This window comes from Aotus nancymaae, unplaced genomic scaffold (assembly GCF_030222135.1).
Source record: "Aotus nancymaae isolate 86718 unplaced genomic scaffold, 86718_ANA_hifiasm-v0.15.2.pri h1tg000006l, whole genome shotgun sequence".
NCBI lineage: Eukaryota > Metazoa > Chordata > Mammalia > Primates > Aotidae > Aotus > Aotus nancymaae.
Window position 1 is genome coordinate 83,313,839 of NW_026988417.1, and position 16,210 is coordinate 83,330,048.

The 16,210-nt window shown below is 35.1% G+C and overlaps 1 protein-coding gene across 5 annotated transcripts in view; it reads left to right on the top strand.

Moving 5' to 3' along the window:
• Positions 1-16,210, top strand: part of CCSER1 (coiled-coil serine rich protein 1) — a 1,355,695-nt gene that overhangs the window by 281,999 nt on the left and 1,057,486 nt on the right. For all 5 annotated transcript variants that reach the window (XM_012437740.2, XM_012437738.2, XM_064369230.1 and 2 more), the window contains exon 5: positions 13,684-13,804. In XM_012437740.2, coding sequence (XP_012293163.2) covers positions 13,684-13,804 — 121 coding nt within the window. The remainder of the gene's footprint in view (positions 1-13,683; positions 13,805-16,210) is intronic.

Genomic DNA, 16,210 nt, shown 5'->3' on the forward strand with positions numbered 1-16,210 from the left:
GGTATCATCTCCCACTATACTTTAAGTTACTGCAAGGCAAATGCTTTTTGTTTTATCTTCCCAAGTTCAGCACCTACCACAGTGTCTGGATATGGAATAGTTCAATTAATGCTGCTAAGGAATGAATATATATGCCTGCTTTTGCTCAAGGTGTGGTATTTATAGTCATGATGCAGTGAGTGGTATCTTATCTGCTTCTTTTTTTCCCATTCTTCTTTCAATTCTGGATTAATATTATTTCATCAGAAACCTTTGTATAGTCAGGCACTGAAAGGAAATATTTACAGGTTCATTAAAACTGGTATTTAATACCAAAATGTCATTGTTAACTTGTGTACTTATCAACTAGAGAAACGGAACCAGTAAAAGAAGATATAAAGAAGTTTTTTTTGTCTATTGATTTTTATAACAAGGAAACAACTTGTGTGATTTTGGTAAATGGTTAGGCAAGTCCAAAATACGTAGAGCTGACTATCAGGTAGAGCAGGAGGGAACTTTGACAAGGGTGGGATTTCTGTCTTCAGGAAACCTCAACTCTGCTTTAAGCCTTTTTTAACTGATTGACTCAGACCTATCCAGATTACTTAGAATAATATCACTTAAAGCTGATAGACTATGAACTTTACATGTAGAGAAGATACTGTCACAGCAACACTTGGGTTAGTGTTCGAATAATTGGGGCTTGTAGCCTAGCCAAGTTGACATATAAAAAACAAAGCAAAAAACATCATCCAGGTATGGTGGCATATACTTGTAGTCCCAGCTACTCTAAGGCTGAGGCAAGAGGATCACTTTAGCCCAGGACTTTGAGGGGTAGTGCATTGGTGCATTGTGATTGCACCTGTGAATAGCCACAAAACTCCAGCTTAGGCAAATAATAAGACACCATCTCTTAAAGAAAAACAGTTATAAGTATTATTTCCTAACATTTTTAAAGCACTTACCATTTTCATGACATTATACTAAGCACTTCATACTCATTAATTCGTTTAATTGTCACCACAATCCAAGTGCAAGATTATTATGCATAATTTACTTGTGGGAAAACACTGCAAAACACTCATTCTCCAGTGGAACAATAGGAAAATAGTTGTTGTAAGTCATTTTGAAAGACAGAGCTTAGAACCCAAAGTATTTGTATGATGAGTCAAAATTGTGATATGTTCTGATATGTATTTTTTAAGAAGGTTTTTCTTTAGGATATTAACAATTTCTATGCAATTCCTTCACATCTTAAAAAAATCTCACATGGTATTAGCCTTAAATAATATGGTTATACAAGCAAACCGCTTGATGGTTTCACAGTTTTTCTTAGAATAAAGAATTCAAATGTATGGATATTATTTAATACAAACACTTGAAAAAGATAAACTATTACACTATTACCTCAGAGCACTTGATATGTTTAAATGAGAATCAGCATAAATTATGCTCAAAGCATGAGGACTAGTGACAAATAGAATTCTGGTTTTTGTATGCTTAAGCTGTGTGACTGTGAACAGTGCAATGAGAGTAATAATAATAATACTTATGACTTAGAACTTTTCTGAAAGGTAGAAACAAAGTGCAATGAGAGTAATAATAATAATACTTATGACTTAGAACTTTTCTGAAGGTAAAAGCAATATAGTAAGAGTAAATGCATAGTTAGTGCAGAATTGTATGTATCGTGTTATTTAAATGGTTGTTAAATAATTGACTCTTTTGCTAGGTTAAGCTTTACCAGTGGGTTGTTACATGATAGATACATGGATCCTGGATATTTGGAACAGAACAAGGAAAAGTGAACACTATACCAAGTCAAAAGCAAATTCTTTTTTTTTAAAGCTGAAATTTGCTGATTGATAGTAAACTATTTTGGTGAATTGGAGTGGTGATCTCAAATGTAATAAATATGTATAAATCAAATATAATACAAGAATTTAAAAAACACATTACTTATAAGATAACTATACTCTAGGCACCTTCAGTTATTTGAATGTTTTAATTTTTTTTTTTTTTTTTTTTTTTTTTGAGACGGAGTCTCGCTCTTGTTACCCAGGCTGGAGTGCAATGGCGCGATCTTGGCTCACTGCAACCTCCGCCTCCTGGGTTCAGGCAATTCTCCTGCCTCAGCCTCCTGAGTAGCTGGGATTACAGGCATGCGCCACCGTGCCCAGCTAATTTTTTTGTATTAGTAGAGACGGGGTTTCACAATGTTGACCAGGATGGTCTCGATCTCTCGACCTCGTGATCCACCCGCCTCGGCCTCCCAAAGTTGAATGTTTTAATTTTGTATGAAAGACAAAAATGCCTCTACTGATTAATTTTTGGCAGTTTTATGAAATTTATTAAAATATAAAATATATTGCTTTTTTATGCTTTAACATTGATTTTAAGAATTCAAAATAAAACAATGATAGAAATTCAGTAATTAAATAAAATTATTTTGATATAGCCAAACTGGAGAAAAGGAGTAATTTTAAATTTTATTGTTTTGATTTTGCATCTCAGTTTATTATGAATCTGAAAGAAACGTTTTAGGGAATACAGCAATAATAGAAAGGTATTTCCTGTAATAGCATAGTTTTTGTGGTGTAATAAAAGGTTACATGATATGGTGAGACTACATCATTTTAAAGCTAAAATTGATCTCTGCTCTGCCCTAAGATATGCAGATTTCTGACTGAGTGGTCCCTGGAAGGCTTGTTCATTTTGATGTTTATATATTTATAACTCTCTAGAAAGAAGTAAGACTAGTCCTTAGAACTGAGTTTTAGGGTAAGCAATTTTTGTAATTATCAAATATTTGTTTTATGTTGAAACCCCTATTTGTATAATTAAACATCTGTTTCTTAGACATGAATCATCCTTTTCTTATTAACTAATAGTTGCTAACAACCGACTTCTACTAGGTATAGTTCCAGTAGTTGTTTTGTGACCCTGATCTTGGCCAAAAGGCCTTATCTGTCTAGAACGAAATGGGGACTTCTATTTTCCAGTTAGCCTCGCTCTGACATTCTCTAGTGACAGAAGCCTAAGATGGAATATTCTGCACTTCATGCAATACATTAACAACAAAAATTCTTTTCACCGAAGAGCAAATTTAGCATATAGGTTTTTACATTGTTGCCTCAAACTGTTATTTATATCTATTGTTGGAAATAATCATGAAAAATGTATTATTGATTTTTTCAACCCATGGATGCTGCAAATCTATTTAAATATGGAATGGCTTGACACTGTCTCATGTTTTATATGTTACATTATGTTATAATTGTCTACTGTTCCATAATTTGCCTTTATAAAGTTTATAAGTGCATAAATTTTTTAAATATTAAAATTAGTTTTATAAGTACAATTAGATAATAGAGTAATTAAAAGTTGAGTGTTTCTCTTTGTTGCATTCTGTTTTTGCTTAAAGGTGCAATTTTTCCTGTCATTAGCGTTCAGCTTGAATAGTGAACCATAGAGTGTGATGTGATTTGGAAAGTACAAAAATTATCCTTGTCTCAAACTAGTGTTCCTACAATTTTGGCCGTGCCTAAATTTGTCACTCTGATTAAATCACTTACATTAAAAATTGAAAGCCCATACAAATATGTAAATATATTAATTTGAGAAAAATCTATGAAATGAGTCTCATCTCTAACAATTTTAAAACAACCAACCACATTAGTCACTTACAATGCTTTCTGTAAGAGTGCTTTTTTGGGACTGGGGGAGAATTATTCCAAAAATGAAATGAAATTTAGTTTGATTAAATCAGTAAAATAGTTTTCCTGAAGGGATTTCAATAAGTTCCACTGTTTTGAGGCCACTGGCAGTATTCTACTCGGTTTTATGATTATATTTTAACATTTTGTTTTTGTTGTTTATAAAAGTCAGAAAAGATTACTATAGGAAATTTGGAGCCATTAAAAAAATTAAACCTCCTGTTGTCAAATAACCTAGACTTTAACTCCTATATTAGTTCTGATACATTAACATTTAGTATCCAAATAACTTACTGATTTTTGAGTTTTAATTGAAAATACGTCATTATTTCAATATTTTCTATAGTAATTGGGCCATTAATTTTCATACTATTTTAGTATATTATTTGTTTCAAAAATATTCTATGTTGAATATTTAGTGTAATGTAACTCTGAATGTAGTATTCTTCCTTAAATTTGAGATTTAAATTAGAGCTTAAATACAGATTGTATAGTTATACCCTATTTTTGTCTCTAACTTTGATGATTTTAATTGTTGTATGAATTAATAATTTTTCAAATTAATTTGGCCTTTGAAACCAGTTTTTTTTTTTTTTTTTAATTGCATTTTAGGTTTTGGGGTACATGTGAAAAACATGCAAGGTTGTTGCATAGGTGCATACGTGGCAGTGTGATTTGCTGCCTTCCTCCCCTTCACCCATATCTGGCATTTCTCCCTATGCTATCCCTCCCCAACTCCCCACCCCCCCACTGTCCCCCCCCACTCCCCCACAACAGACCCCCGTGTATAGTGCTCCCCTCCCTGTGTCCATGTGTTCTCCTTGTTCAACACCCGCCTATGAGTGAGAACATGTGGTGTTTGATTTTGTGTTCTTGTGTCAGTTTGCTGAGAATGATGGTTTCCAGGTTCATCCATGTCCCTACGAAGGATGTGAACTCCTCATTTTTAATGGCTGCATAATATTCCATGGTGTATATGTGCCACATTTTTCCTGTCCAGTCTATCATCGATGGGCATTTGGGTTGGTTCCAGGTCTTTGCTATTGTAAACTGTGCTGCTATGAACATTCGTGTGCATGTGTCCTTATAGTAGAACGATTTATAATCCTTTGGATATATGCGCAGTAATGGGATTGCTGGGTCAAATGGAATCTCTATTTCTAGGTCCTTGAGGAATCGCCACACTGTTTTCCACAGTGGTTGAACTAATTTACACTCCCACCAACAGTGTAAAAGTGTTCCTGTTTCTCCACATCCTCTCCAGCATCTGTTGTCTCCAGATTTTTTAATGATTGCCATTCTAACTGGTGTGAGATGGTATCTCAATGTAGGTTTGATTTGCATTTCTCTAATGGCCAGAGATGATGAGCATTTTTTCATATGCTTGTTGGCCTCATCTATGTCTTCTTTTGTAAAGTATCTGTTCATATCCTTCGCCCACTTTTGAATGGGCTTGTTTGTTTTTTTCTTGTAAATCTTTTTTAGCTCGTTGTAAATTCTGGATATCAGCCCTTTGTCAGACGGGTAGGCTGCAAAAATTTTTTCCCATTCTGTTGGTTGTCGATTCACTCTATTGACTGTTTTTGCTGTGCAGAAGCTGTGGAGTTTGATTAGGTCCCATTTGTCTATTTTGGCTTTTGTTGCCAATGCTTTTGGTGTTTTGGTCATGAAGTCCTTGCCAACGCCTATGTCCTGAATGGTTTTGCCTAGGTTTCCTTCTAGTGATTTTATGGTGTTAGGTCTTATGTTTAAGTCTTTAATCCATCTGGAGTCAATTTTAGTGTAAGGTGTCAGGAAGGGGTCGAGTTTCTGCTTTCTGCATATGGCTAGCCAGTTTTCCCAACACCACTTATTGAACAGGGAATCCTTTCCCCATTGCTTGTTTTTATCAGGTTTGTCAAAGATCGGGTGGTTGTAGATATGTTGTGTTGCCTCCGACGCCTCTGTTCTGTTCCATTGGTCTATATCTCTGTTTTGGTACCAGTACCATGCTGTTTTGATTACTGTAGCCTTGTAGTAGAGTTTGATGTCTGGTAGTGTGGTGCCTCCCGCTTTGTTCTTTTTGCTTAGAATTGACTTGGCTATGCGGGCTCTCTTTTGGTTCCATATGAAGTTTAAGGTGGTTTTTTCCAGTTCTGTGAGGAAGGTCATTGGTAGCTTGATGGGGATAGCATTGAATCTGTATATTACTTTGGGCAGTATGGCCATTTTCACGATATTAATTCTTCCTAACCATGAACATGGAATGTTTCTCCATCTGTTTGTGTCCTCTCTTATTTCGTTGAGTAGTGGTTTGTAGTTCTCCTTGAAGAGGTCCTTTACATTCCTTGTTAGTTGTATTCCTAGGTATTTTATTCTCTTTGTAGCAATTGTGAATGGCAGTTCGTTCTTGATTTGGCTCTCTTTAAGTCTGTTATTGGTGTATAGGAATGCTTGTGATTTTTGCACATTGATTTTGTATCCTGAGACTTTACTGAAGTTGCTTATCAGTTTCAGGAGATTTTGGGCTGAGATGAGGGGGTCTTCTAGATATACAATCATGTCGTCTGCAAATAGAGACAATTTGACTTCCTCCTTTCCTAATTGAATACCCTTTATTTCTTTTTCTTGCCTGATTGCTCTGGCTAGAACTTCCAGTACTATATTGAATAGGAGTGGTGAGAGAGGGCATCCTTGTCTAGTGCCAGATTTCAAAGGGAATGCTTCCAGTTTTTGCCCGTTCAGTATGATATTGGCTGTCGGTTTGTCATAAATAGCTTTTATTATTTTGAGATACATTCCATCGATACCTAGTTTATTGAGGGTTTTTAGCATAAAGGGCTGTTGAATTTTGTCGAAGGCCTTCTCTGCATCGATTGAGATAATCATGTGGTTTTTGTCTTTGGTTCTGTTTATGTGGTGAATTACATTTATAGACTTGCGTATATTAAACCAACCTTGCATCCCCGGGATGAATCCTACTTGATCATGGTGGATAAGCTTTTTGATGTGCTGTTGTAATCGGCTTGCCAGTATTTTATTGAAGATTTTTGCATCTATGTTCATCATGGATATTGGCCTGAAGTTTTCTTTTCTTGTTGAGTCTCTGCCAGGTTTTGGTATTAGGATGATGTTGGTCTCATAAAATGATTTGGGAAGGATTCCCTCTTTTTGCATTATTTGGAATAGTTTCAGTAGGAATGGTATCAGTTCCTCTTTGTATGTCTGGTTGAATTCTGCTGTGAACCCATCTGGACCTGGGCTTTTTTTGGGTGGTAGGCTCTTAATTGCTGCCTCGACTTCAGACCTTGTTATTGGTCTATTCATGGTTTCGACTTCTTCCTGGTTTAGGCTTGGGAGGAGGCAGCTGTCCAGGAATTTATCCATTTCCTCCAGGTTTTCTAATTTATGTGCATAGAGTTGTTTGTAATAATCTCTGATGATGGTTTGAATTTCTGTGGCATCTGTGGTGATATCCCCTTTGTCATTTTTTATTGCATCTATTTGATTATTCTCTCTTTTCTTTTTTATTAGTCTGGCTAGTGGTCTGTCTATTTTGTTGATCTTTTCAAAAAACCAGCTCCTGGATTTATTGATTTTTTGAACGGTTTTTCGTATCTCTATCTCCTTCATTTCTGCTTTGATCTTAGTTATTTCTTGTCTTCTGCTAGGTTTTGAGTTTTTTTGATCTTGCTCCTCTAGCTCTTTCAATTTTGACGATAGGGTGTCAAGTTTAGATCTCTCCTTTCTTCTCATGTGGGCACTTATTGCTATATATTTTCCTCTAGAGACTGCTTTAAATGTGTCCCAGAGATTCTGGTATGTGGTGTCTTCATTCTCGTTGGTTTCGAAGAACGTCTTTATTTCTGCCTTCATTTCATTGTTTATCCAGTCAACATTCAGGAGAAAGTTGTTCATTTTCCATGAGGCTGTGCAGTTCTGGGTTGGTTTCTGAATTCTGAGTTCTAACTTGATTGCACTGTGGTCTGAGAGACTGTTTGTTATGGTTTCCGTTCTTTTGCATTTGCTGAGGAGTGATTTACTTCCAATTATGTGGTCAATTTTAGAGTAGGTGTGATGTGGTGCTGAGAAGAATGTATATTCTGTGGATTTGGGGTGGAGAGTTCTGTAAATGTCTATTAGGTTTGCTTGTTCCAGGTCTGAGTTCAAGTCCTGGATATCCTTGTTAATTTTCTGTCTCGTTGATCTGTCTAATATTGACAATGGTGTGTTGAAGTCTCCCACTAGTATTGTGTGGGAGTCTAAGTCTCTTTGTAAGTCTTTAAGAACTTGCCTAATGTATCTGGGTGCTCCTGTATTAGGTGCATATATATTTAGGATCGTTAGCTCTTCTTGTTGCATTGATCCTTTTACCATTATGTAATGTCCTTCTTTGTCTCTTTTGATCTTTGTTGCTTTAAAGTCTATTTTATCAGAGATGAGAATTGCAACTCCTGCTTTTTTTTGCTCTCCATTTGCTTGGTAAATCTTCCTCCATCCCTTTATTTTGAGCCTTTGTGTATCCTTGCATGCGAGATGGGTTTCCTGGATACAGCACACTGATGGGTTTTGGCTTTTTATCCAATTTGCCAATCTGTGTCTTTTGATTGGGGCATATAGTCCATTTACATTTAGGGTTAATATTGTTATGTGTGAATTCAATCCTGTCATTTTGGTGCTAGGTGGCTGTTTTGCCCTTTGGTTGATGCAGATTCTTCATTGTGTTGATGCTCTTTACCTTTTCGTGTGTTTTTGGAGTGGCTGGTACTGGTTGTTCTTTTCTATGTGTAGTGCCTCCTTCAGGAGCTCTTGTAGAGCTGGTCTGGTGGTGATGAACTCTCTGAGTTCTTGCTTGTTCACAAAGGATTTTATTTTTCCTTCATTTATGAAGCTTAGTTTGGCTGGATACGAAATTCTGGGTTGAAAGTTCTTTTCCTTAAGGATGTTGAATATCGGCCCCCACTCTCTTCTGGCCTGTAGGGTTTCTGCTGAGAGATCTGCAGTGAGTCTGATGGGCTTCCCTTTGTGGGTAACCCGACCTTTCTCTCTGGCTGCCCTTAGTATTTTCTCCTTCATTTCAACCCTGGTGAATCTGATGATTTTGTGTCTTGGGGTTGCTCTTCTAGAGGAGTATCTTTGTGGTGTTCTCTGTATTTCCTGGACTTGCATCTTGGCCTGCCTTGTTAGGTTGGGGAAGTTTTCCTGGATAATATCCTGAAGAGTATTTTCCAGCTTGGATGCATTCTCTTCGTCACATTCAGTTACACCTATCAAACGTAGATTAGGTCTTTTCACATAGTCCCATATTTCTTGTTGACTTTGTTCATTCCTTTTTACCCTGTTTTCTCTAATCTTGCCTTCTCGTTTTATTTCATTGAGTTGATCTTCGACCTCTGATATCCTTTCTTCTGCTTGGTCAATTCTGCTGTTGAAACTTGTGCATGCTTCATGAAGTTCTCGTGTTGTGTTTTTCAGCTCCATCAATTCGCTCATATTCCTCTCTAAGTTGTCCATTCTTGTTAGCATTTCATCAAGTCTTTTTTCAAGTTTCTTAGTTTCTTTGCATTGGGTTAGAACATGTTCTTTTAGCTCACGGAAGTTTCTTATTATCCACTTTCTGAAAGTTGATTCTGTCATTTCATCACACTCATTCTCCATCCAGTCTTGTTCCCTTGCTGGTGAGGAGTTGTGATCCCTTGTAGGAGGAGAAGTGTTCTGGTTTTGGGTGTTTTCATCCTTTTTGCGCTGGTTTCTTCCCATCTTTGTGGATTTATCCACCTGTTGACTTTGTAGTTGTTGTCTTTCTGATTTTGGTAATTTTAAGTCTGCTGTGGCAGAACTCATAAACCCCCTGCTCTTCCCCCCAGGTGTTCTGTCCCAGGGAGTTACGGTTTTATGATGTTCCCCTGTGCGGTTGCTGTTTTCCCTGCCCACAAGGTGGCAGCCTAGTCACACTCAGGTTGCAGAGGCTTCGCTAAGCTGCTGTGGGCTCCACCCAGCTTCCGTGTGAACTTCTGGGTGTAGTTAGAACTGCTTCCGCTATGTTGGCCTGCCCCTGTAGTGATGGAGGCTCTGTAGTTGCGGGTTGCTTTGGTAGATTGCCCTGGGAACAGCAGGGTGCCTATGGAGAATGCCCCTCCTCCACAGAGCTGGACCGTCCCGGTTTCAGTTGTGTTTGCAGTGGCGCTTTTTGTTTTTGCTCAGGAATCTCCTGTCTTCACTCCCTGTTTCAGGTCTTCTTGCTGGGTAAGAGGGGACACCGTCTCATCTGGCTAAAGCCGCGGCTCTGAGATTCGTGGCGCTGGCCTGGCTCCCCGTTTCAGCTCCCCTTGCTGGCTTATAGGGGACTCAGACTCTCTCACTCTGTACAGTGAGCCGTTGCCTCAGGGTGCCGGCCCAGCGGCTGCACTGTTCAAACCAGCGGCGATGGCGACCCGTGTGGCTTCTCTGCGTGTGAATCTCCTGGTCTGTGGGCAGTAAAAATCAGTCTGGAAATATGGCGTCCACTCACCCTCTGTGCTTTCTCTCGGAGCTGCATTCCCGAGTTCCTCCTAAGCAGCCATCTTGGATCTCTCCCTGAAACTAGTTTTTTATTATTTATTGATTATATATTTTTGTTTAAATTATTGAATTTGTCTGAAGTTTTTCTCTTGATTTCGTTTTGTCAATTTTGTTTTTCTAACAGCCTAGAGGAATAATTTAGTAACTTTTTCCTACTCTTTTCGCTTTAAAAGCATTCTACCTTTGTTTTTCTAGTAATTTAAGGGTTTGTTGTATTTTACTTAAAGGCCAATTTTGGAATTCATCACAAATACTTTATATGGTGTGTAAATAATCTTTCTAGATCTTGAGAAAAATACACATTCCCGTATTTTACATAATTCGATGTGTTTAGCAAACCATATTAAATGATCTTACTTTACTTTTCTTTTTTTAAGAAATTTCTACTTAATTTGATAAATGTGAAAAAATGTGGATTATAGTATTCCATAAAAATTGTATATTGATTTCTTTTATATCTCTGACATTAAAAAAAAATGTATTCATTGCCTTATTAATGAAGTATAAGGTAGAGAGAGACTTTTGTTGGCTAACAATTTTGATTCTCACTTTATTTCCATTGATTTTTATATGGTAATTTCCTTTCAGAATCTAGCAATAATTTAATTATTTGTGTCAGGAATAGCTGAATTTTTCTATTTCTTAAATAGGAATTTGTAAGATGTTACATCAGAGATGTTAAATAAATATGATTTTAAAACATAGGTTTCCCTGGTTCCTACTGATGTCCATATTCTTTTGTACAATGTTCTAGGCCAATACAAGTTTATGATCTTTTCTCAAAAAGCGAATGGTTAAGCCACACAACTTTGGACGTCTTTATAAAATGAACTTATCTTTTAATCTGGATCATCCAAGGTCTATTGTAATGGAAAATACAATGTTTTTCCTCAGTTAGTAATGTTCATATTATTCTCTGAACTCATGTGTTAACGAAATTGCTCTACAAAGTAGTTTATACTATGGCCATTGTGATATAAGATTCTGATTTACTTTTTAAGTGTGGATGTTGGTTTTGAAGAATATCTTTTGTCAAAACATAGTGATCACATAAATATCCACTACTCTACAACCCTCAGAAATTCTGTTCCTTCTTAGTACATATTGATAAGGTTTATTTTTCTTTCTGCCTTTAAATTGCTCAGTTATGCAATTTCAGTTGTTCAGTCTCTAGATCACAAATATTAAGTTGGAATACTCAAAAGTACCTTGTGTAAACAAATGTTCCCTATTTTTCAAATTTTTTCTTAGCATTTTTTTCCTGCTCACTTTTCCTTTTTTGAAATAACTTAGCTACAGTTTTTCTCATAGGGTTCTAGATAAATGCTTTCACCTAATCTAGTCAGGGACTTGTTGCCCTAGTACTTGAGAAGTATCTCTCTTGAAGAAATCAAAGCCTCATTGGAAACTTGAGGTGGGAGGGATTTGTTTTCTTGCCCACAGTAGAATCCCATTATGAAGAATATGTCTTGGAACATATCAGTAGTTCAGTAAATATTTAATTAATAAATGAATGTTATCCTACAAGGATAAATTAATAATATTTCTCTTAGCCTATTTCTTCACTAGTGCATTTAAGGCAATAATATAAGTTTTAAGAGATAATAGAGTTTTCTGCTTCCAACTAGGTGGAATTGCTTGGTATTGAAAATTAAATTAAAAATCCAGACAAAACAAATATCCATTTGATGGCAGTGGAGAGACAATGAGGAAACCACAATCCCTCCTCCTTGACACATATTTAACACTAATTTTTGTCTCTTGAATGCTAGAATTTTGTTTAAATTGAGTTCTGTTTTCAGTGACCATCTATTTTATATCTTAGGGACTAGCCCTGAGCAGATTAATACTTCAGTAAATATTTTAAGGGGAAAACTTAAAAGCATTATTGATATTTTTTTTATGCGTACCTCTTTCTATTTGAGATCACTTTTTGGTTGATTTGCACTTTCTATTTTATCTTTGTCTTCTCTTTCATTAATGTGCATTCTCATCTTTATTATTTGCCTATTTCTCCATTAAAGTAGGGGTTAATTTGTTGCCTCTGCTTCTTAGTTCTTAGGGGTATTTACATCAGTGATTATCAGCCTTCATCTATATTTATATTTAATTCAAGTATCACTTCCAGCACTATCTGTTTTTATTTCTTTTCTCAACTTTCATTTTCATTGGCAAATTTTTTTTTACATTGTCTATTTTTATAAAATGCCACATAAATTTATCATGGGGAGACAAGGAAGTAATGCAGCTACACACTATGATTTATGTGCTTGAACTGAATAACTAAAGCCTAGTTATCAATAATTGACAGAATTTGAAAGAAGTGATGTGTGTGTGTCACTGATCATGATGTACCTCTTTTATTTACATAGTGATTTGTGTACTGAAGTGTTAGTAAAGAAGTTTGTACTTTACACGATTACTCACTAGAACTGTGAAATGATAAATGGATGTTGTTTTAAGCTGCTAAGTTTGTGTTCATTTGTTATGCTGCAATAGAAACTTAATACAATATTAAAATTTTAATAAGAAAAATCTGATAAAACCAAATGTTGGTGTGGATGTGGAACAACTGAAACTCTTTATTGTTGGTAATGCAAATTAGTATAGACAACTCTGAATCGTATTTGGCAGTAGCTACTAAAGCAGAACATAAAACATGACTATATCCTAGAAACGATTACTGCTTCTTGATATTTTTCCAATATAAATATATTTGTGCAGTTTTTAAAAAAGTACAAGAATGTTCATGGACAATTGAAATAGCCCCAAATTGAAAGTAAACTGTGTTCATTATTAATTAAATATATAAATAAATAGTAGTATGTTCATCCAGTGGAAAGCCACATAGCTATGAGAATGAACCAGCTACTGCTAGACATAGATGAATCTTATAAGCACACATTGAATGAAATAAATCACATATAAAAGAATGTGCTCACAAAAGAATATGATCCCATTTGTATAAGTGTCAGAAGTAGGCAAAATTTATTTATGGTTATATAAGTGATGATAATGGCTAAGTTCAGAGGCCACAGTAGTGTTTGGGAAGGGGAACCATAGGAGAATTTGGGGTGCTTGTGATGCACTGTTTATTGATCTCGATGCTGACTTAGCAGGTGTGGTCATGTTGCAAGGATTCATTTAACTGTATACGTGTAACTTTTGTACTTTTCAATCTTTGTTGAAAAGCTTTTTTAGAAAAGGACTATAAACTGTTGGCAATATCTTTTCCACCCCAAGCTTTAAAAAAGAAAAATTACCCAAGGTTATATAACTAGTGAGTGAAAAGACTTAGAGTAAAAAATATTTAAGGATAATTTAATAATTAATATTTTAGTAGAATTAGACCTTTTATTAGAGTAAATATAGAAATGAGAAAAAGAAGTGAACATAGTTCATAAATAATTTTGACATTTACAAGTCTTTGGTTTTTTTGAACAAACAGTTTGCCGGGAGGATTCATATCACTCTGTCGTCTCATGTGCTGCTGTAGTTCTTGCTCCTATGGAACCAACAATAGAAATGAAGAAAAGAGAAGAACCAAAATTTCCTGAGCCTTCCAAACAGTGAGTTGTTCATTTAATTTTTCAAGGTCTTGTAAAATCAATTAGGTAACTAATCAGAAAACGTGATTAATAATAAATGTGTTAATATTAGTATAAAGAAAGAACAAATAAATTTTGTACATTAAAAATAATCTATTCCATATTGTCTCAATGAATAACTTCTGTGTCTTCTAACTTCATGTGTTTGAACCATGTGCCATTCAAGTTTCATTTTGTTACCTTATCGTAAGTACATGGGCAAGTAGGCTGATGTACTTTATTTCCCTACTCTGGGATTGTGTATACCCTTTCTTGGATTGCTTACTATACAGCTGTAGGCTTTGATGATATACAATGAAATCAATTTTTAATATAAAGTTTTTAGTTTAAAGTTGGTTTGCATTTTTATAAGGAATGTAAGTTATTATTTTAAAATATTTTTTATTAAATTAGAACAAATTTATACTGTTTAGTGTTTTCATATTTTTCCATTTAAACAGTTCAAGCTTTCATTTAAATTTAAATTTGATCTTCTATTACATAAATGATAAACTTGTACTCTTACAATGACCACAGAGACTTTTAAGTTTATGATGATAAATGTAAGCTTAAGTGGACGTCAAATATTAACTAAATGGGGATTATTTATACTTATACATTAAATACATGACAAGGAAAAACATGCCTCCTTTAAGGTTTCAGCTTAGCGATTAGGTGATATAAGGTGCTGCCATGGATTTTAGGCTGACTGCCATAGGAGTGAGGCAGAAGATATCTTGATGTACCTACTATTTTTCTCATTGCATTACACTGTATTATACTTACTTGCTTCTTGTATGTCTTTCTACTGAGTAATAAGCTCTTAAAGCATAATTGTGTTTGATACTGTTCATGAATAGAGCAATATATGTATTTGATTGCATGAAGATATTCACTATTAATATTCTCATATGGAGGGAAGAAACACTGACCAATTTAGAAAATAATGATTGTAATTCAGTTTTCATATAATCCAAAAGTGAGATAATTTAACTGCTCTTCATATGGTCTTAGTTTTTAAATTTCAAAAGCCATTTTTGTCTAATAGAAAATTGCATCACATGTTTGCCAATTGAATTATATTAGAAAGCTCAAATGTCTTTTCCTGCAACACACACACACACACACACACACACACACACACACACACCCCTTTCCTTATTTGTTAATTAGGGTGATATCACCACCCCTTTCCTTATTTGTTAATTAGGGTGATATCACCACCCTCATTGTTAGTATTATGTGAAATGATACTGAGAAGGGACCTGAAATCTAATAATCCATGCAGTTCTAGTTATGTTGCCCCTTCCATAGCTTCAGCTATCAACATTATGGGTGACTTATGGTTATCTGTTCTTTTCATGAAGGCTCTTCTGAATGCAAATCTAATAAAGTTGTTGATCAGACTTGTCTAACTAGGCATCCTACCCAGTTGTCATTCAGGATGAATATCCCTTATCCAAAATGCTTGGGGTCAGAAGTGTTTCAGATTTCAGATTTTGAGCATCCCAAATCCCAAAATCTGAAATTTGAAACGGAATAACAAGCATTTCCTTTGATCATCAAGTTAACACACAAAAAGTTTCAGATTTTGAAACATTTGGATTGTGGATTTTAGGGTTTGGGTTATTTAACCTGTAATAAATATATGTCTGAAGCCAGATTAATAATCTCCTCTAAATTCTCCTTAAATTTTCAGTTGTTCCATATTTAAATAAAACTACCATCATTTTACTTTTCTTAAAATCTTGGTACATTTTCTTCCTCACATCTCATATTCAATCAGTTATCAATTACTTGATTAATGTCTTCATTATATTTTATTATTTCAGCTGACTTGGAAGGTGTATATAGCCCACATTTTAATTTTTCCTAGAATATATCTTCATTTGTGATCTTAATGATGCCATCTATCAAATGGAAATTGTTTATGTCCTATATACCTCACACTATTATTTTGACAATTAAAAGACAGGTGTGAATATATGACAAGAACAGAGTATAAATGTAAAGACAGTGATTAACTCAAAATTCTTTTTTGCCAATGAGAGAAGCCAAATGCTAAGTAGTTTCAGCAAAAAGACTCAAGAGTGGTGATGGTTATTGGCTCATGCAATTTAAAAGTACAAAGGTAGCAGTTTCTTCAAGTACAGTTTTGGTTCTCAAATGATATCATCAAGGATCATTCTCTTTTATCTGGGGTTTGCATTTTCTGGGAAGTTCCTCTAGTGGTGATATTGCTGCCTTCAGCAGCAACTGGGATTGATTTTCATTTTCTCTACAAATCCAGTGGAAGCAGATAATTTCTCGTTCCCTTTAATCAAAACAAAACAAAAAAAACAAACCAGATTTGAGTGTAATTGGATTGGCTTTGACTAGCTTAGCTTG